The sequence below is a fragment of the Drepanopeziza brunnea genome (genome assembly GCF_022702325.1).
Source record: "Drepanopeziza brunnea f. sp. 'multigermtubi' strain 214-2 chromosome Unknown ctg1, whole genome shotgun sequence".
NCBI classification, from domain to species: Eukaryota; Fungi; Ascomycota; class Leotiomycetes; order Helotiales; family Drepanopezizaceae; genus Drepanopeziza; species Drepanopeziza brunnea.
In genome coordinates this window covers 4,654,211-4,675,425 of record NW_027094064.1, presented here as the reverse complement: position 1 = coordinate 4,675,425, position 21,215 = coordinate 4,654,211, and the positions used below count along the sequence as shown (strand labels likewise).

The window sequence follows — 21,215 nt, the reverse complement described above, 5'->3', positions numbered from 1 at the left end:
TCCCAAGCTCGGGGACGATCAAAAAGGTGAACTATTCTTGATTTGTAACTAGTACTGATTTTAAACGGTCCAATAATCGTCTTTTATAAAAGAAGGTCAGAGGACCGCTCAAATGACCCCCTACCTGCCTTTTAGGTAATGCGGGAATAATATAGGCTATACCCGATTTAGATTAGCTCCGTCGGAGGTTCGGCGTCCGAGTGGCTGTCTAATGCATGTGTGCCTGTTTCTGCCTTATGGCCTTATGACGCTTTAATCGATCCCGGGAAAACAGGGGGTTTAAAGTGGAAACTAAACTTTTAAGGCACCCTCGAGGGGTAATACCCAGGCCTGTACCGTGGTAGTAGTATTTTAGGAAAGCGGATCGATCTCTTTTCGAGGGTACTACGTACTACGTACTACGTATATGGGCCTAAACTGGGTCCGACATTTATTCATGGGGGTACGTAGTACGTAGTACATTGATGGCCGTTACAGATGTGCGGAAATCAATTCTTAGAAACAAAACCGTTTCATTTTATACTCGAGGCCCACTCGTGGCAGCAATCTGATTCTAATATTAGAAGTCGGCAATTCCATCACCTAGCCCTTAATTAATATAAGAGCGACTAGTCCACCGGTATTACGACTGACCTAAAAGAGAAACAAGTTAAAAAACTATGTTGCATATAAGCTCAAAAGAAAGTATTTAAGTATTCAGAGTCCGCTCAAGACTTATCCGTTATCCTCTTTCTTCTTTATATCCTCAGTATCTATTCATTAAAAGAACTGGTTCTCTATCAATCTATCAATATGATGTTTATCAACAATATCGTCGCCATAGCTATTATAGCAGCAGCTTCTGCCGTAACTTCAAGAACTATCACGCTTTGCGACGATCCTGATTTTAAGAACTGCCAATTTCCCGAGGCAAGACCGAACTATTGCTGTCAGACACCTATTTACGACTCTTCCAATTTTTTTTTCCTTTAAACAAAGCTGACAAGTTTAAAGGGGATCTGGTGCTCGGTTCGGATAGAACCAGCTCTTTGGATACCAAAGGTGCAAAATGCGAGTTCTTCGTGTAAGTATTCAATTTAATCCTTTTGAATTTTTAAAATAGCTAATCCAAAATATCTAGTGATTACAACTGCTTTCCGATATCCGGATCTTTCAATTATACTGGCAAAATTGAAAAACTCTTCCTTGCACCCGGACTTGAGCACTTCGACGATTCGATCTCCTCTTTCAAATGCCAGTAAAGAGCTGCTCTTAGCTGCATATAGCTTTAGCAAAATTAAGTAGTTACCGGAGTTGCGAAAATGTTGGAAGGGTGGAGAGGGAGGATTGTTATGCATTTCACTTTCTATGCCTGTTATGTAGCTACTACGTATGTTACCATGTATGACGGAATCATATTCGAACAACCATGTCTATAAACCAGATTTGAGTTTATCAAAAATTCAGTTTAAATTTGGAAGTTATATCACGTGATGTTCGCTTGAAGACACCAAGACGGCCATCTCTGGCACTCTCTATGATAAAAGTTCGTAGTATTCACCATTAAATTCTGCTCTGAACTATTCTCCTGGTTGGAGCTTATTTCGTTCCGTGTCAGGGGCTATTCTTGTATTGATATTGGTGACCCAGACACCAGACCAAGCTGGGAAATCAAGGAATTTTGATACTCGTAATTATCTCGGAATTTCAAGAGCTTTTACAACAACACTCATGCGAAGTTGATCGGTCTTCACGACGCTGCGGGTGGAATCGGGGCTTTTTGTGGAATGAAAACAACGTCCTCCCTTAAGCGAGCCCCTGAGTCTACCATCTACCTTTCGGCTCAAGATCTTTCGAATCAGGAACAATCAACAGAATATGCATGTCAAAATTGTGCCGCATCCGGTTCATAGACACTTAATAGTAGTATTCCTCTCTCTGACCCTTTGTCTCCAATACTAGAGAAATCCAATGGCCGGATTCGGCCCAAGAAGGACAAGCGAGGATTCGACAACAAAGGGCCGAATTTTCCTCAACTCTCCTCACCGACAACGACGACCGCAAGCAACAGTATCCCGCGATGCATTGGGACAAGCCATACAAGAAGGGACAAAGGTCCAAAGAGCTCATAAGTATCTACCATCTGATTGTTCGGGGCGACCTTCCCACTTGCAAAGTCTTCCCGACCCGAGCAGTACCGACCTCACCCACATCCAACACCACCGCAACATCTCGGTCTATTGAGACCAAGAACCAGTTATTGCTGCGATGGCGGCACCAGATCCGACAAATTCTGCCACGGCGCAGGATTATCTCGACACGGAAGCTACACTCCGCCGAATTCAAGCGGCAGCCTCGAATAATGAGGGTCAAGCGACAGTTCAGTATCTGCTGTTGGAGGTCGAACAAGCTCTCAAGGAGATTGAGAGACAGAAAGGGGAGCTGGCACTTATTAATCGTGCGGCGACTCGAGTTCCAGCCGATCTAGACACGCACTTGATGACCGCTGAGGCCGATTGGGCGGAAGCGTACCAATGGTTAGAGTCTAGCGTTGACGACCTCGATAGTGCAATAGAGGACACGAAACAAGTCATGGGCAATGCTGGGCTAGATTCTGCTAGACTTAGTGATGTCTTCCTCGCATTCGAGCCGAGGCTTACCAGGTTGGGACTCGCACAAGCCAGCTACGAACTCGCTGTGGAGACTGGGTACGACATGCTACGCAAAACCACCATAGCGGCACAGGCAAAGGTCGAGATGTTGACAAAGGTGGCAGACGAAGCAGAGCGTAAGCTACGAGATGCTACCGCTAATCGTGATGCCGGAGGTGCCCAAGTCCCGGCTGCCAGCACCACAGAGATCACGAAATTGAAAGGTGAACTCCGACGACTGAGATCTGGACGAGTGGAAGGACCTCGGAGCGAAATGCTGGAAGCCCTAGCGAAACGTCGGGAGGTGAACAGAGCTGCTATCGCAGACCTTTCCCGAGGCGTGAAAATCACAGAAGATCAAATCAAAAGCAGCGTGGATGCCATCACCCAAGATGCAGAGTGTGCTGGCGAAGATGTCATTTTAACGGAAGGCTGGTATGGAACGCACGGATGGACACTCCGGAACGAATATCATGTTGGTGAACACGACGCAGCGTTGGAGACCATCGCGAACGTGGTTGTCAGTGGAGGTGTTGTGTCACTAGCTCGAAACATCGAATTTGAGAGAACACAACTCGCAGTGGACAACGAGTTCAGATATCTCGAGGGACAGCTCGTTGAGCTCCAGGACTCTTGGGAGGTGTACTCAGCTGCGAATCCTAATTGTGCAGCCAAGGCACCGCTATTGGACCAGCAACTTCAATCCCTCGCCAACGCCATCCACCTGTTGATCGATACTACAAGAGTGTGGAGAGATGACTGTGATCAGACATTCAACATCTACGCGAGCACCAGCAACAAGGTACTCTTGGCACGGAAGGAAGCCAGCGATAAACGAGCGCAAGACGCAGAAGCAAATTTGCAGCAACAGAAAAGCGCTTCCAAGGCCGAGAAGCATGACCTACACGTCCAAATCGCCGGCCTGAGGACAAGGATAGCGGACCACGAGGCGGATCTTGCAGAGGCTAGGAAAGCCGCGGCCGCTGAGGCAGCTGCCCGCTGTAACGAGGAGAAAAAGGCGCTCGAATCCCGAATCAGGGAAATCGAAGCAGAGCACGGTGACTCCATAGACCCAGATTTGCATCGACGTCTCGAAAATGAGCTTGACCACCTGAGGAGTCAACTTTTGGACAACAACAACATCAACGCCGCCACGACCAGCTCCAATGGGAAAAGCGCTGCAAATGGCATCAGCCCAGGAGTTCTCGCGGATATTGTCGAAAAACTCGCCAACGCCTCAAGCATTTTCCCTCTGGCCCAGAATCTCAGTGACGTGATCGCTGTCTTCGAGGATTACCTCAAATCGAACGGCGCCAGTGGCATCATGCTGCGAGGCGCATCGTCCCTTAATCCTCTGTGCGACATCGACTTGGCCGAGTTCATGAGGCTGTACGATACAAACATCGCAAATGCCAACATCTTGCAGGATAGGATTGACCAACTCGAGAATCTCGGTTCGTTGGCTCCGACTACGAGTCAAAGACGCAGTGACAGCCTTAGTCTGGGGAGCCAACTTCAACAAGATTCGGATCTGTTGTCTCCGACCACGAGTTCAAGACGTAGCAGTGACAGCCTTAGTCTGAGGACCCAACTTCAACAACAGTCGGCAACAAATCAAATGATACAAAGTGCGTTGGATCAAGCCAATCAAATGGTCGTGGATGTCCAGGCTCAGAATGCATTCCTCAATATTACCAACACGAGATTGACGCATGAGCTCGCAGAATGCAGAAGCGCCCAGCCAACTGGACCACGCGAATTCGATACCGAGCAACTGCTAGAAGCAAGGCAAGCCTTGCAGGCCCAGCTGGACAGCGCGAAAACGAGCAGAAGAGGCCTGGGGGAGGACCTCAGACACTGTCGAGAGGCTCAACCCGTCCCAGGGAACGATCTCCAAGAGCTGGAGAGCGAGGAATATTGCTTGCAAGCCGAAGTGAAAAGGCTAAAAAACCTCGACTATATTCTCGAGCTCGATCCAGCTGATCAGGCATCTGATCTCCAGCTCCAATCACTCAATAGGGAAGTCGTGAAGTTGACTCGACAACTTCAGGCTTGCAAGGACTCTCAGGACGACCCGGCGTACAACCCCGAAGACATGGAACGAGAGAGAGCTCGCCTACAAGGTGAGCTGGACATTGCATTGGCTCAAGTCCATGATATTGCCCATCGGGGGAGTATCAATGTTGGACTAGCCGCTCAGTTACTCGAATTGACAGAAGCACATCGGGAGATCCTGAAAGAGAATAGTCAGCTCCAGGCTGACATCCATGAGTTGGCGAGACGAGTTTCCGACTTGCATGAAGCGGAACCTGATGATGATGATCAACTATCTGACGCCGCTAAAATAGCGGATCTTAAGAGATTCATTAGAAATTCGAACAGGAGCCCGGAAATGTGCAAGAAGAAGGCAGCTCTCGATCCCGACACGGAACTCGTAAGACTCAAGACAAAGAGCCTGGGCCAAGACATTACACTGGGTATACTGGAGAGACGATATGCCGATCTGTTGGATCGGTACAATCAACGTGGTGACCAGTCAGTGGATGATCTTCAAGCTCAGATTGTACGGCTCCAAGCTCAGGTCGACGCAGCCGGCAACGTGTACCAGGTCGACGACCTCCAAGCCCAGCTTACTCAAGCTTTTGCCCTATACAATGATGCAGATGCCCAGAGGCAGGCGGCCATTGCAGCAGAACAAGCTGCAAATATTAACATCGGAAAGCTTAATTACGAGGTTCTACGGCTGACCGGTGAGCGAGACAGACTCCAAGCACAGATGCCCAGACTGCAAGCCATTGACGATACGGGATCGTTGCTTGAGGAATATGAAAGGCGAACACAAGATGCAGAAGATGACGAAATCGAGAGACGTGATCGGCAGATCGCACAACTTACACGCGACTGGAACGAGTACACAGGTGGTGAAGGAGCCGGTCGTGGTGAGCTGGAACAACGATTGATTAGAGCGGTACGCGAAAGGAACGAGGCCACAGCCGAAAGAAACGCCATGATGGCCGCGCGAAACGCAGCGCTACGCAGTGCAGACAGTGCGACCCTAAGAGGCGACCGACTTGAAGCTGAAATTGCCCGACTCGGCCAAGAATTGACTTCAGCACAAGCTGTCGCTCCCGATCCAGCTGTTGACGTCGCCTGCCTCAGAAAACAGCTTGAAGATACCAAATCTGCTTTTGAGTCTTCCGAAAGCCAGCTCTCCAGCGTTGTCTTGCTATTGGCAAACGCAAATAGGGACAGAGACCGGGCCAGAAGCGAGCGCGATGTAGCAAACGCAGCAATTGCCGCTGACGACGATACACAACCAGATTTTGCAGCCCTAAACGAAAGAGTTCGGCAACTGCACTTGAACCTGGACGTACTTCTGCAAACCACCTTACATAGTGAAGCTGTCGCGAGACAATACCAAGCTGATCTCCGTGAGCATCATCGCCAGGAAGTTGCTGATATCCAGCACCAACTCACCAAAACCCAAGCAATGCTGGATGCGGCCAGAATCAGCCACGAAGCAGCTCGGGTCTCTGATGCCACAGAGATCACCAAGCTAAGGAACAGCATGAGAGACGCCCAGACTAGGATCGCCGAGTTGCAAATCAGGCCAAACGCTGCTGCAGAGCCTGGTGACGCTCCCGAGTCCGATAGAATCGCTTCGCTTAAACTAGAACTGACAGGCGAACGAGACATGGTCTTTGCTCTGAACACGCGCGTAAATGAGCTCGAAGACCAGACCATGGACATGTCGATAAACGCCGAATCAGAAGAGTTGAGAAGACAGATTGCAGAGCGCGAGATGGAGATCGAGAGACTCATACTAGATCCGCACTTGGACCAGGAGGAGCTTACTCGCTTGAAAGCAGACAACCAAACGCTCAGAAGACAACTGCAGAAGTGCAACGACGATAAGAGGGATCTTAAAGATGCGAGTGATGAGCTCAACCGCCTGAACGCACTTATCGATGTCCTATGCAGAGGAAGATACCGTCCAGACAGCGCAGACCTTCGAGTCGGCGGAGATGATGCAGGAGATGGACCATGTGATAGGTGCGGATCTGTGCCAGGTCTGCCGGAGGACACTGTACAGAGATACCACAGAAGCGAAATCGAGCACCAGCGCAAGAGGATCGAAAGGCTGAACAACCTGGTCAATGAAACCCGGCGAAGCGATTCTGCCAGCGCCCACGCACTTGAAGAAATGGTCCGCGAAGTGAACGATATACGGAGAGAGCACCTCCGAAATTCCGATAATGCAAAGGACACAACAGGAAAGCTGCGTACTCAAATCAAATTCCTGATAGCCCAGCTACGACGCAGACCCTCGGAGTCGGACAATGCGAGACTCTTCCAGATGGTCAACTCGCTCAATGCACAGATCGATGAGAAGAATGCACGCTTGAAGGATTGTGAGGAGACCAAGTGCAAACTTCTGTGCTATGAGCGCAGGGTCCATTATCTTTCGTCTCTACTGGACGAGTCCACACTGGAGACCGCTTCCTTGGAGATGCCAGAAGACCAGCAGCAAGACAACTACCATGCTCAACTCCTGGAGGCACGTGCCGAAATCGAGGAACTGAGGACCGAGAGAGACAGCGTCGATTTCTACCACGCAGAGCTAGAAAGCCATCTTGTTAACCTGCAGAATGTACGAGGAGAGCTCGAGGAGGCACATGCCACAATCGAGGTCGGCCAAGCAGTCGAGGCCGAGCTCGTCGTCTGCTTGGCCGCGCTCAGCGAAAAGAAAAAAGAGGTACAGAAGCTGAAAGCTCAGAACACACGCTTACAGAAGCAGAAGGACAACGGCACCCCACGTGGCTCTCTACCCGACGACGAGAACACAGCGGAGATCGTAAGCCTCGTCGAAGAAGTTGCCAGCCTCAAGGCTCTGCGACACAAGGACAAGGCTACTAACGCCACTAAGGCCAAGAACTTGCGGGATCAGATCCGCGATCTTGAGAAGACCATCAAGCAAATCGCAGGGAGATACAAGGATCTGTTTGACGAAGATTTGATCGCCATCTTGCGTAAACAGCGCCACAACAAGAACGATAATGCGCGCCTCGCCTCTCTTGCCGATGCAGCCCTGGAACTCCGCGAGTCGTTCAACAACGGTCACCCTCCCGCAGATATAGACAGCGGCGAGGCTCAAGAAGACGATCTCGATGACGGAAGCTGGTCGATAGACCGAGCCAGTGAGCTCGAGCAACAAGTCACCGAGCTGGAGGCAGCCAACGAAGATCTCGTAGCGAGGCTGGCAACAGCCAAAGAAGATCGCAGCAGCGAGATTGCAGAGCTGAAGCTCAAGATTGCAGAGCTCGAGGATTACGTCAAAGATCTGAAGGTGAAGATTCTGGACGATGTCATGAAGTATGCAGACGATGCGAAGAGGCAGCCTGTCCACTTCTCACCGATCGGCAACAAGTTTCCTGCCGTCAAGCCATCGCCCAGGAAGAAGCCCAAGAAGGCGAAGGATGCCCATATAGTAGTCGGAGATTCGCCTGAGCCGGGTTCCAGCTCAAATGTAATGGTATTAATCGAAAAAGGGAGAGCCTCACCTAGAAGCAAGGCCACTCGTAAGTCGCTTCCCATCATATGTAGTGGTAAAAACACAGGAATGACGAATGAAATAGCGAAAGCAACAAGAGCCCGCACGCCAGCTCCGAAGGAGCTCACCCATCGTGTCACCAAGAACAAAAGCCCCAAGGCAACAAGCCCACGACAGGCTTCACCGCGCAAGCTACGTGGCCGACCGAGCCTAGCTTCCAAGACCTCCAAGGCAGGGGGGGCAAAGGACGACGAAGAGGAGAGTGCTGCTGACGACTCTTCTGGAAGCGTGCAGCCGAGGAGGTCGAAGCGTAAGGCTCCGACTGAAAGCAAGGCGTCGCAGAAGAAGAGGAAGACTACGAAATAATCGCAGGGGAGACTTTATGCATAGTCTTTTCTTGTCTCTCCCAGATCTACTGGGAATGCGATTTGGAGTTTTCGGTGGGGTCGTATTTCTGATTTTGAGATAGATTTCCTTGGGGATATATATGTAATAGTTATAGTTGACAGGACTTAACAAAAGAAGCTCGTTACCAAAAATGAATGATAGAATTGGCACTTGCCAGCAGAACACACTTTCAACAATGTTCGTCTGACTTTGGCCTGACTCCATCCTGACGAAGTTAGCTGCTGTCTGATGAAATCATTTGTCCTCCATAACCTCCATATGCCTTCCAAAACTCCAACGCTTTCCATCCTCTCCGGCCCGAAAATCTCTACACCAACACCCGGCCCCTTAGCTTTCACTTCATGCCCAACTCTGGCTTCCCATTTAAAATACTCATAGCCACCGTATGCCACCCTATTCTCACATCCCACGCAGACCTCATGTCTGCACTGCTCATTCCCGGAGCCAGCCCCGAGTCTAGCAATGCGAAACTGTCTTGTCGATCATGTCGCTGGAGACCAAGACCAAACGGACACTCTGACCATGGTAGCGGAGCAAGCAGCGTCATGGAAATCACCAATCATTTGATCTTCTCAACGCCCTTCGGGATCCACTTCGAGGTTCCTCGAACTAGGACTCGCCGAGTAGAACTCTCGGGCACCGGACAATCAATATGGCGAGAAAACTATGGCCAGGTTTGAGTCATCGCAATCATCTTGGCAGTGCCGAGGTCGCGGAGGGTCCTTCATAGCTACTTGTATAGCGAGACAACATTGATCTCCCTGAGATAACTCACGTGAGCATGCTTGTGGAAATTGTCGTCTTATGGACACGACGTCGAAACGTAAATACCTTTGTATGAGACATGACCCAAGAGCAGAACACGCCCAAGCCAGTCAACTGAAACAATCCATCTCACGATAAAAATAAGCCAAAAAGGTTGGGGAGCTCAAAATTTTATTGCTATGAATACAGTTAATGCGCCACGAAAACGTACCAAACCAGAGAAGATAAAAATTAGTTCCGGGGCGGAAACTACCACGCAAAGCATGTCTGTATCATTCAAAAGGCAAACCTTAGGTTAGCATCCTAGCGGGTCGGTCCAGGGTTGGTCGACGTCTAATTTCCAGGAGGTGGCGGAGGGGCGTCTGATGGAGGTGGCGGCGGTGCACCCCCTGGTGGAGGAGGAGGAGGAATGTTCGAGGTGGGTGGAGGAGGTGGGGGACTACCTGCGAACTGCTGCAGAAGAGCACTCAGACCAGTACCAGTCAGTCCTGGAGGAGCGGCGAGACCAGGAGGAGCTCCCATGGTTTGTTGAGGAGGGTAGCCAGCGGCGTAACCAGGAGCAGCATAGCCACCATATCCGGCTGCAGGGTAAGCAGGGGGGGCTGGTTGTGCCCAGGGAGCGGCATTGCCAGAACCACCAGAAGGACCAGTAGGAGGAGCGTTGTAGCCAGATTGACCACCACCGTAGTAAGAGTCTCCACCACGTGCTTCACCACCACGGCCACGATCTCCTCTAGCCCACGGCGCGGCGCCCCCAGAGGGTCCTGTGGGTGCGGAATCACGAGAGTCGAATCCTCGATCATCACCTCGCTTTTGCCATGGAGCGCTCGCACCGGTGGGTCCACGATGCCAAGGCTTGACATCGTCTTGGGGAGGTTGTTCTGAGCCACTACCCGGGCCAGACTCGATACGTCTTGGGGCTTCGCCAGTAGCAGGTGCTCCTCCAGAGAGTTCTTGCATGAGTTGCTACAAAACATCAGCCGTTATCTACCTGTGTCCACATGGGTGTGCTTACCTCGTACTCTCGGTCAACTGCATCTCCGGCACCAATGCGACCAACTCCAGCGGCAGGGCCTGCACCAGGACCATCATTGCGCCAGCTAGCACCACGTTGTCTGTAGCCAGTCAGTATTCGTTTCGTCTGTCTCGTCTGACGGATCCAATTAGCATACCGATCAGGGCAGTCTCTAGCCATGTGGCCTGCATTACCGCAAACACGACAGATGATGTTTGCAGTAAAGTTGCGCTGTTCTGGGCAGTCGTACTTTCGGTGACCGATTTGACCACAGTTTTGGCAAGCTTGATTCTCATCATCGCGAAGGGTACCATTGAGTGCTGCAAGCTCACGAAGTTGGTTGCGCTTTAGCTCGTTCTGACCCTCAGGGATGGAAGCAGCCTTGATAATTTAGTATTAGAAAGCTGCCTGAGGAGAGGGAACTTACAGTCTCGATGATGTTGTGGATCAGCTTCTTTGCCTTGTTGACTTTCTCCTCGGTATCTGCCATGATCAAGCAATGGAGATCCTCCTCCTGGTTGCTGGTGTGAGCAGCATCGGAACGGCCTTTTCCTTCCTTGACGGACCCCTTTCCACGGATAGCAATCTTGGCCTGGGATTCTGTCTCCATTTTCTTCAGAGTGTTGCCACGAGGGCCGATAAGTAAGCCAACTTTAGTAAATCGCAAGCTAAGTGTTAGTGTATGATCAAGGCTAATAGCAAAATGTAGTGAGTAGAGTTAGTGATGACATTGCCTCGCATTGTGATGCTAGAGGTGGTCACCGGTAGGAGGGGTTGAGAAGGAAAATGGGTAATTTGCGGAGGGAGGTTAGAAGAAATGTTAGAGGGTTAGCAATCATACTGAAGTTAATCTCTGGGTAGTCATTGACTGGGACGTAGACTTTCTCCTGTGTCTTAGTAGGACGGCGATAATCTTGGGGCGGATGGTAGTTAGGAATGACCTTCATGGCCTTCTCAATCAGCTTGTGGCGCTCATCCTCAAGACGCTTTCTGTATCGATACTCTCGAGTGTTGACACGACGTCCAAAGTTATCGTATTGAGGTGGGGGAGAAGGAGATCTGCAAAGTGTTAGCCTGGTTCTCCTGGGCGGGAGGGTCGAAAGACATACCTGTCACCATCGGCGGGAACGACATCATCAATCCTAAGTTTCTGACTGATTTCTTCAATACGTAAGTGCAGAGTGTATGCCTCTAGTTGTTCACTGGTCATATTGGCCATGATAGCAGTTGGAAGTCCCATGAGACCGGCAGCCTTGTTCTCGGTGGAGTCACCCCAGCGGTTTCTCTTCTTGCGGCGACGGGATCCATCGGCAGAAGGTTCCTCTGCGAGATAATTGTTATTACAGGTCTACGCAGCTTATAAAGAGGATATGCTCACCTTTTACGGGGCTGCGACCACGCTTGAAGCCTCCATCGTAGCTACTACCTTGGGAAGGCTGCGAGTTGTAGGCATTCTCGACGCGCTGAGGAGATGCCTCATCGCCGGGGAACCTGCGCTTGTTTCCCAGAGGAAGGGCATTGGAACCTGTGCTTCCTTGTTGTCTCCACGCCATGTTGTTGTGTTGATAATATCGATGATATCGATCTTTGTCGTGAAATCTGTTAGGGAAGAAAAAGGGTTGATGGCAAGAAGGACACCAAGTTTCGTAATCCCTCAAGTAGACTAGCGCCTAGCGTAGGAGCCAAGTGTCACGTGATGATGGCATTTCTCGTTACGAATTCTTACCGAGCCTCACTCCGCGGTTACCAAGCACCGGCGGCATCTGCCAATCTAGTAGTATTAGGGCTGGTTTGGTTCAACGCCGAATTGTAAAACCTGGCCCGAATTCTACAATTCAAAGGGGTGCCCGGCGTTTGGTTCAACCTTGAAATCGATTGTAGAACCCCGGCTGTAAACCCGTTTCGCCACCCCATACAGTACAAATCCGTACAACCTCCGTAGTCACCTTATGACCTGACTCTCCCTACAGTCATCGGGTGGTGAGGTTGTACGCTAGCCAAGCCACCAACTTCCGTAGTCTTGTAGTAGTCTTGCTTTAATCTCTACTTTTACCACGTTTGTTCTTACAAGTAGGTATGGTTAATCTAGCGCTCGAAATGAAGTCATAGAACGTATCGAAGTCACGAGAAATACGGGTCAAAATCTTTAAAACAAATTCGGTCGATATAAACAAATTCGGTCGATATCTATAAACCAAACGTCGTTGTACAATTCGGCGTTGAATCAAAACCAGCCCTTACTGGGCGGGTATCTGCATATAGGTTACCTAGGTACTTCAACTTGCATGGAAATGCTTTCACACGATTCTCAGCTCACATCAACTTTCATCTCTCTCTCTCACCTCTCAGGCTCTCACCATGTCCCGTCCCAATATCCATCTCTACACAATCCAGACCCCCAACGGGATCAAGATACCCATCACACTCGAGGAGCTGGGCCTCCCCTACGAGTTCACCAACATTGACCTGACCAAGAACACGCAGAAAGAGCCTTGGTACCTCGAGATAAACCCCAATGGACGCATGCCCGCTCTGACGGATACTTTCACTGACGGCAAGACTATCAACCTGTTCGAGTCTGGAAGTATCCAGCAGTATCTTGTCGAGCAGTATGACAAGGACCACAAGATTTCCTACCCGGCGGGCACGAGAGAAGCGTACGAGGTCAACTCGTGGGTAGGTAGTACCTCAAGTGTCTTCTTAGTGGGATGGCTATAGACAGTGAGCTAGGTAGCTAGGTAGTTAACACCAAACCAGCTCTTCTTCCTCAACGCAGGCATAGGCCCCATACAAGGCCAAGCCAACCACTTCAACCGCTACGCCCCGGAGTACATAGCATACGGCGCAAAGCGCTACACGAACGAAACCCGCCGCCTCTATGGTGTCCTCAACACCCACCTCGAGAAGTCCACGTCCGGCTTCCTCGTTGGCGACAAGCTGACCATCGCCGACATCGCACACTGTAAGTACCTACTTCTCCCCCCTTCAGTATCACAAATACACGCTGCTGGTGCTATATACTATACCGTTCCATCTCGCAAATCTTCACCTAAAATTTAAAATTCATCTGCCTGACAGCCATGCAGGGGGCTGGGTCCGCTCCGCTTTCTGGGCCGGCGTCGATATTGACCAATTTCCGGCTCTAAAAGCGTGGGAGGAGAAACTGCTGAGGAGACCGGCCTTTGAGAAGGGGAGACAGGTTCCGGGGCCTGATAGCACGCAGGAGCTGAAGAACGATGCGGAGAAGTTGAAGCGGACGGTTGAGGAGGCCAGAGCGTGGATCCAGGCGGGGAAGAAGGATGGTTCCGGGAGAAGTAAGCGGTATTCAAATGGCTTATCAAGAGAGAATGTGGCATAGAGGTGGTAGATGGACACTCGAACTAGGTAGGTTTTGTTCTGGATATTCTGCGGGATGCTGCTATTCAAGTAGTCGTCGCATCATTAAAGCTAAAAAACGCCGCCTCCATGCTGGATCAAAATATCCCCAGACTCCGGCTCAAGTACTGCAAAACAAAGAATACTCCTTTCATCAACCTCAATGTGGATCGTTTTCCTCGTTGTGATTCACGGGTGGAGCTCCAAGCAGCCATCCTACCCCGGTGGCAAGTCCACCAACTGCTACATTCTTCAATTGATCCCTCTTCCTCATCGGATTCTTGGGCGCACCATAGTCAGGCGTCGAAGTTCGCGAAAAGTCCCCACTTTCTCTAGAGTCTGGTGTGGCCGGTTCTTGCGTGGTTTTATTACCGACCCTAAGCATCGACAGGGCCGAGAATCCGCCCTGGGCCTTCGCCATGCTGGCACGTGAGAGGTCGAACAAGGACATGGGTTCTTCTTCCACTGCTCGGGATGTGCTAGCCGCGATATTTTTCCTCTGAGGCGTTTCTGCAAAGCCACCCGGCATAATCTGTCCATCTGTTTGAGCCTCCCATTTTGCCTCCTCTTCTGCCTCCTTCTTCACGAGGGCCTCAAGCTTCTCTTCGCAACGACGGTAAACATTGATAATATCCTGCAACGTAGCCTTTGGGGCTAGCCGCAGAGCTTGTGATAAACAATCCATACGTTGTTCGAGATGCCGTATATCGAGGTCTCCGCTTGTATTGCCCAAGTGTGTAGGCTTGATACTGTGCGATGTCCGCTCATACTTTCCAGCTTGCAGCGCAGCTCGCCAAGACCAGTCGTCGAGAACCTTTGGAGGTGGTTCCGCAAAGAGGCCAAGCTTGTTCCGTTCCAAGTCCGGACAGCGAGCATGAGCTCGGCCAGCGATATCCTTCAACCACGTTACCACGTATGAATACGCAGTCTCGAAGTCATCCTCCGCAAGAGCAGCATCTATGCACATGCTGACCACACGCTTTTCAGCAATTGCTTTCTGTTCCGCTTGTGGAACATCTCCCATCTGTAGCTTTACGCCCTTCAAACCAGCCATCACCATGTCGTGACCCATGTCCAGAAATTCTCCAATCTGGGCATAGCTTTTTGGATTTTGCTCAAGAATCTTGCCGATGATCGAGATAGGATCGTTATGAACTCGGAGAGTCACCGGTTTGAACGGCTCGCCCTGCTTGAAAACCAGACGGTATTTTCCAACATTATGAGTGAGTCGGATCAGAAATTTTCCTTCCTCGTAGCTCTCTGACCCATCCAATATATCACTGAAAGAGAGTAATCTGGCTCCATGTCAGCATCACTTCGACTAAAGGATCTCTATACACCTACACATCATTGCATTTTTTCAGGCTACCCCGAGTTTTGTTAGCATTAGTCGCATTGTCGTAGGCGTTCATGGCTGTCGAGATGATAACGTCGTGGAGAACGGCCTTTGGCAGTGGTTGATCTGATACGCCCACGTAGAGGGAATGGGCGAGTGTACACCCTGCGATCAAAGTAAGCTTCTGGTCTCGACCGTGAGGAAGTTACCCACTACTTGTATTTGTCAGGAGCGTTTTGAGAAATTCGGCCTCAATCAATTCTCGGGAGAGCTGGCCAAAGATGCCCCTCCCTTTAGCTTTGGTGGGCTCGGAACCATCCGAAAGCTCCTCCGCACCCCAGTTCGATAGCCATAGAATCTCATTTCTAGCTCTTATCCAGTACTTATCGTCTTCCTTGGGGCCATTGCCAATGCGATTCATGAGGTCGTGGAAGACAAGTCTCTGTTCATGCTCATCTTGCAGAAGGGCAAGTTCGCCAGCCCGTCTGATGCTGACCGGGAATTTAGCTCTTGTACATAAGAATGCACTTATCAGTAGAGCATGGAGTAGTTTGATCGGTTCTTCCTTCGGGGCGGTCAAGGGATTTTGTTCATCCAAAAGCTCATTTCGCAAGTATGAAGAATTTTTGCGCGACAAAATGTTGCTCTCATCGAGAGCTGGCACAGGAGACAGAAGCGCACAGGCAGCTTCTAAAGTCGGTATTCTGTCTTGGTCCAGGAGATTGGTAATACGCGTCAAGACGCGCTGAACTCCATTCAACGCCGATTCAGATTCTTCAGAAATAAGGTAGGCTGTAGCAAGAGCTGAGCGAGCATAACGAGCCTCAAGAAGTTGTTGGTCGTCTTCGTCCAGCCACACGGTCCCATCGTCCCACCCTCCAAGGTCCACGTCTCCAGGGCCACCCCATTGCTCTATGGCTTCTACTGCTGTTTTCCATGATGCGCATGCTTCTCCAACTATCCACTTAAACACCTCTTCCCAGCCCAGATATTTATGATTTCTATCCGAGAGGTCCATCTGTGGTTCCAAGGCATGCAGTGTGAGCGAGGACTTCCTTCGGAGCATCCTCCTCTTTGTCCTTGTATCCCCGTACATCCATGGCCCGATCAAGCCTTTGAGATCTCGTCCAACTGTAAGATCAGAGGTCGAGTCGTTTGTCTGGCCTTGGCCAGTTTTTCCCAACAGTAATGTGACCCCTGCGCGGTCGTTCAATCCTTCGAATTTGGTTATTGTCAGAATCGTAGCTTCTTCAGGGTGATATTCGTAGTTCAGGCGTAGAAGAGGAAGCACCGTAGATATAGCCCATACTCTCAGATAACTAGACAGGTGTAGGAAAGGACCAATGAGCTCAGGTATCTGGGCGATCAGGCCAGTATACAGGTCTATCCGTATTGATCGATGTATGAGAAAGCGGACGAAAGGCTCTGCTGGGGCATCTTGTGGTGCATCTGGCCATAGTAGAGTGAGCAGACCCAGCTTCCGCACCTTGCTTTTTGCTTCTGTATCGCATAGTTCGCGGAGAGGCGAGGCATCGACAGGAGCTTCTACGTCTTCTGTTATGTTCCCAGATTCCAAATCTTCCAGAAAAGAGACATAATCCGAAGAGTCGAGACTTTCTGGAAGGTGGCTGAGGAGGATGCGGAGGACCAGTTCGGTATGTAGGGTCTTACGATGGAAGGAAATGAGGGTTCGAAGCGTCGCTATGTGTCCTTTGCTGGCCAAATGAACAGCCAAAAGCACAGATTTGGCTGGCGAAAGATCCGAGTCTGTCATTATTTGAAGATTGGTTTGGCTGGCGGGAGGGCTGAAAGAACTCCGAGCCAACTTTCTGGGTTCGGGTGAGGCTTAGTATTTGTGGGGCGATCTGCCGCCCTCGTTCCGACCTCACGTCTCCAGAGCTTCACCAGATTCGACATCCAACTGCTCATATCACCATGTCTTCCGGCTACGGTCTCAATGGAGGTGAGTTGAGAGAGAAGCGGTGTTATTTTCTGTCTGCAATGAGGGCCGAATTTCAAAAGACAGCTCGCTGGTGGTGGCAGTGGACATGGGACAGCATTGAGAGCGAGAGTATGCGATTGAGTTTCAATGGCTGACAATGCGTGCTCTAGGACCATCGAGGTGCTTTCCCTTCTGGCAAGAGGTTCTAGCTTGCTACGTCGTTAATACCACGAACGATGACGATTCAGGGAAGAAGAAGTGTGCGCCGGTGTTGGAGGACTACTATGAGTGCCTACATCACCAGAAGGAGGTAGGTAGAGCAGAGGAGAGTTACCGATATGGTGGAAAAATAGGATCTGACAACTCCACGGATAGGCCTCAAGAGTACGATCGCTTCAACAAGCATACAGGAAAGCTGCGGCTGCGAACCCTCGAGACGATGCACCAAAGGCCGGCGCGATCAGGAACCTGGGACTGATAGACAAGGAAGAGGATACCAAGGCTGTGCTGGGCAAGTGAGGGAGTGAATTATGAAAGGCTTGTATGTAAGGATGAATGTCACAATACTGAAAGAAGCCCGGACTTTCGGTGATGTACGGGTGTACTGGGACACTGTGTGAAATACGGTAAGTGTAAGGCATTCGACAAAACATTTCTTTCATTTCCTAAGGTCGAATTACACTTCATGCCCTCACAAAATATTTCATTAGTCTTCCCTGGATACAAGACCAAGATCAAGATCATGCGAGATGGTCAGAGAACGGTAGGTAAGAACCTGCTCTGCGTTTAGAACCCAAATAAGGCTTTGGTCCAATATTTGAAATTCAATACCGTGCGTAAAGGACATGCTTTTGCCTTTGAGAAACCATCATAGGCCATACAAGTTGTTTTGTACGTGGAAATCATTGCTTTATATTTCCTGTGAACCCCTGGGAGGATGGTCGTGCCTTCCAAATCTGTCCAGACAAAAATATCAGACTTCTTTGCCTGTAATGTGTGCTGCACATCGATGCTCTCCAAACTGTACATCTTTTTCTTTTTTCTACATCATGTTGGTACATTCATTGTCATTCATTGCACGACTTTGTATATGGACATGAGCTGGCGAAGTTTAGGTAGGCGAGGCTACGTCTTGTTGATATGAGCATTCTGCGACCATAACAACTTTGCGCGATCGACACAGAGCAGACATTCCAACATCCCAACATCCCAAAATCACACGTTACCCCCGCCCACGATGCCTATTCACCGAGGTATCGAGATATCCATCGTATCGCAGGTGGAATTGATGACGCATCCCGAGTTTCCGCACCCTGAGAGTTCGCAATTCACGTATCGCAGCCCAGACCTGCGCAAAGGTCCCAAAGCCGATGTCGACTGGACGCCCCCATCCGCATCCTCGGATAGCAAGGCAGATCGTTTCCTTGGTCGTCGATCAGTGGTCTCGGTTTATATCCCATCAATGCCAGGTTTGTTGAGTGTCAAATAGTCCTCGGACAACAGCTGACGCGAGAGCAGGAAAACGGTTCTGGCTTAAGTACAACGTTGTTGAAGCAGCTGAGATCCACTCCGAATGGTTCTACTTCAAGCTTCATATGAACGGCAGGCATATCACATCTTGGGGAACGAATACCAAGTCGAGACCGAGCGGCCAGGTAATGAGAGGACTCTTCGAGCCGAGCGATAGATGGAATTACAAGCACGAAGGCACGGTCTTCAGGAATATGGGTACAGAGGCGCGACCGTTCATGTTCGCATTCGAGGATGATGAGGAGCGATCTGCTGCAAATGATGGGGGATTGATCGAGGTCATGGTCTTCCGTGCGAGAGGACGAAAACGAAGATTGCCCAAGCCAACCGACTTCAAGGACCAGGAAGGATACGGTATCGTGTGAGTCGCATCGCCAAGTTTGATGCAGAATTTGGGGCATACATGCTAATATTGTGCGTAGTATGCCAAGTGGTGGACTCCTCGAGAAGCCCCAAGACGCAAAGTTCTACGACTGGCACCTGAAGGACCCAAAGGACACCCCATTCGCAACGTTCAAGTTCCACTATCGTAGCTGGGACAGTCTTGCAAGCCTCCAGTTGATTCCGGAAAATCATCCCAGGACACTGGCTCCATTATCTCCAACCGCCTCCCACGGTGGAGACTCCCAAGACCAGCTAACGGAGTTGGACGAGGAACCTGAAGAAGAATGTGACAAAGAGGTGCGGCTGAAGCGCGAGCTTTCGTCGACCTTCTTTGGTGATCCTTGGTTGACTTCCGTCTTTGACGACAGCCCCGAACGTCCTTCAAACGGTCTGAACAAGCGACCCTCATTCAAAGTGCCTCCTGAAACATCCTTATTCTCTCGCTCTAATACTGGAAGCCCCGAGTCACCATTCTCGAAGTTCTCGACTGCTATCATCGACAAGTCGACGTCGCCAAAAGAAAGCCCACTTTGGATGGATCGTCCTTTGCCGGAGGTTCCGCCTCGTGATAGCTCACTAAGTTTGAGACGCCATCCGAGAAAGTACTCCATTGCTTCTGGTGGCCATTCGAGAAGCTCTTCTGGGGTCTCCAATGCCCTGTCTATCGCCCCGTCTCTTTTACAGGAACTTGACAGAGAATCGCAATCACCAGAGGTATGTCTGTCTTCCTGTCTTACTCAGTCTACTAGCACCTTCTGGATTTTTCGATCGTCAAATCATAGTAGCTTGGTGACCATTGCGGCAGAATAGTGCTAATCTATACTCTAGGTACTCCTTGGTATCGCCGAGATAGTGGATGTTTATTCCTCGCCAAACCCTCATTTTGAATCTCCTGTACCCTCAATCTCAGAATTCCCCTCCGTTCCCGGCGACCTGTCTGAAAACACTCCACGAACCGCACTCAGCGTATCCACTTCCAGGCGCTGCGGCATTTCCTCGCCACCATCAGACACACTCTTCTCAATGGCAAACATTACCATTCGCAAGACCCGTCGCTCACCTGCAAAGCGTCTTTCAGAGCAGCAGCCACAAAGTCCCAACTCTCCACAGGACTCCCCTTGTCCGACGCCCTCTCGCTCTCCAACCGAGAACTTCGGCAACCTCTATGAAGATGCAGACCAGTCTCCGCTCGAAAAGAATACTACCACAATTACCTTGTCCGAGTCGGAATGGATGGCTCACACACCGTCGCCAGTCAGAAAGATTCCACGATTTGGTAGTCTACAGAACATGTGGAGCCCAGGTCTTGCAAATCGTAAGTCTAGGAACATGGGGACGTTTGTGGAAAAGGTAACAGCGAACGAGAATTTTAGGGCTCGCAGAGGCGGTAGTGGGAGCATTCCGAAGAAGGATGGTGATTGGTATGAGAACGTCAATTCCTCTGACGAGAAGCTCCCTGCTACTGATCAAAGTCTCAGTGATTCTGGAAGTAGGGACGCTAATCCTATGATGGAGGGGAACTGGATTTGAATGCCTGGTGACTTTATCAAGCTCATTTGCGTTGCTTCTGCAGACTTTCTGCTTGTGGATTATGTATGTTTGTCTGCCTTCTATTACTGGAGATTTGGAAGTTTGTTGGTCGAATCTTTGGCATCTTGATCGGGTGTCAAAGATATGGATGGGAGAACGACTGATGAACTTGACAACTGGAAGGAGTTTGAGCGTGGAGAAATCGAGATACCCGACAGACAGTTGTGTTATTTGCGGAAGCGCAGCGCAGTACAGACACGAATTCCGAATGAATCTTAAATTGAGTCGCCTGACAGCTCTCACTCCAGACTTCCCAGCCTCTTTCATCTTCTCCTTTCAACTCTCATTCAAGTTTTAGCTTCACCATAAATATCCTCAAAATCCCAAAATACGCTCCATCAAAAAACCCCACATCCCATTCACAGACATAGCAACTCAATAACAAATCCCAACAACGCAAAGTTGATAAGAATCCAGTATATATGAACTTACATTCCTACCACTTAGGCCCGATCCGTATATAAGTCCCCATCAACTCACCATATACTTACTGTCTAAATACCCAGTCACAACCAACCCTCTGGCGCGCCATTCTCGAACCCCAACAGACATCCACGGACCATAGATTCTAAACCATATGCAAAACGGTTTCTTTAGTACTGCAGTAGTAGTAGTAGCACGCCTAGCTATATAGCGATACAGATTGAGATATATATAAATGTATCGAGCTATTCACAAAATTGCAATTT

At 50.0% G+C, this 21,215-nt stretch overlaps 7 protein-coding genes across 7 annotated transcripts; 5 read left to right on the top strand and 2 right to left on the bottom strand.

Moving 5' to 3' along the window:
• Positions 1–792: 792 nt before the first annotated feature.
• L3040_000900 (uncharacterized protein) lies at positions 793–1,241 on the top strand (the record flags this gene model as incomplete). Its single annotated transcript, XM_066155358.1, has 3 exons — positions 793–928; positions 994–1,063; positions 1,121–1,241. The coding sequence occupies 3 exons, from the start codon at positions 793–795 to the stop codon at positions 1,239–1,241; spliced, it is 327 nt and encodes a 108-aa protein (XP_066013383.1).
• Positions 1,242–2,247: 1,006 nt separating this feature from the next.
• L3040_000899 (uncharacterized protein) lies at positions 2,248–8,547 on the top strand (the record flags this gene model as incomplete). The annotated part of the gene is made up of 2 exons (XM_066155357.1): positions 2,248–8,209; positions 8,267–8,547. The coding sequence occupies 2 exons, from the start codon at positions 2,248–2,250 to the stop codon at positions 8,545–8,547; spliced, it is 6,243 nt and encodes a 2,080-aa protein (XP_066013382.1).
• A 1,140-nt stretch (positions 8,548–9,687) lies between these two features.
• On the bottom strand, positions 9,688–11,922 carry L3040_000898 (uncharacterized protein; the record flags this gene model as incomplete). The annotated part of the gene is made up of 7 exons (XM_007288004.1): positions 9,688–10,320; positions 10,370–10,469; positions 10,527–10,750; positions 10,797–11,020; positions 11,211–11,428; positions 11,479–11,692; positions 11,748–11,922. 7 exons carry the CDS (start codon positions 11,920–11,922, stop codon positions 9,688–9,690), a joined length of 1,788 nt encoding a protein of 595 aa, XP_007288066.1.
• Positions 11,923–12,727: 805 nt separating this feature from the next.
• L3040_000897 (uncharacterized protein) lies at positions 12,728–13,727 on the top strand (the record flags this gene model as incomplete). The annotated part of the gene is made up of 3 exons (XM_007288005.1): positions 12,728–13,045; positions 13,127–13,331; positions 13,456–13,727. 3 exons carry the CDS (start codon positions 12,728–12,730, stop codon positions 13,725–13,727), a joined length of 795 nt encoding a protein of 264 aa, XP_007288067.1.
• A 177-nt stretch (positions 13,728–13,904) lies between these two features.
• L3040_000896 (uncharacterized protein) lies at positions 13,905–16,854 on the bottom strand (the record flags this gene model as incomplete). Its single annotated transcript, XM_007288006.1, has 3 exons — positions 13,905–15,039; positions 15,089–15,245; positions 15,294–16,854. The coding sequence occupies 3 exons, from the start codon at positions 16,852–16,854 to the stop codon at positions 13,905–13,907; spliced, it is 2,853 nt and encodes a 950-aa protein (XP_007288068.1).
• A 161-nt stretch (positions 16,855–17,015) lies between these two features.
• On the top strand, positions 17,016–17,541 carry L3040_000895 (uncharacterized protein; the record flags this gene model as incomplete). Its single annotated transcript, XM_007288007.1, has 3 exons — positions 17,016–17,043; positions 17,193–17,332; positions 17,398–17,541. The coding sequence occupies 3 exons, from the start codon at positions 17,016–17,018 to the stop codon at positions 17,539–17,541; spliced, it is 312 nt and encodes a 103-aa protein (XP_007288069.1).
• Positions 17,542–18,259: 718 nt separating this feature from the next.
• On the top strand, positions 18,260–20,466 carry L3040_000894 (uncharacterized protein; the record flags this gene model as incomplete). Its single annotated transcript, XM_007288008.1, has 4 exons — positions 18,260–18,491; positions 18,541–18,913; positions 18,975–19,650; positions 19,765–20,466. 4 exons carry the CDS (start codon positions 18,260–18,262, stop codon positions 20,464–20,466), a joined length of 1,983 nt encoding a protein of 660 aa, XP_007288070.1.
• Positions 20,467–21,215: the final 749 nt, after the last annotated feature.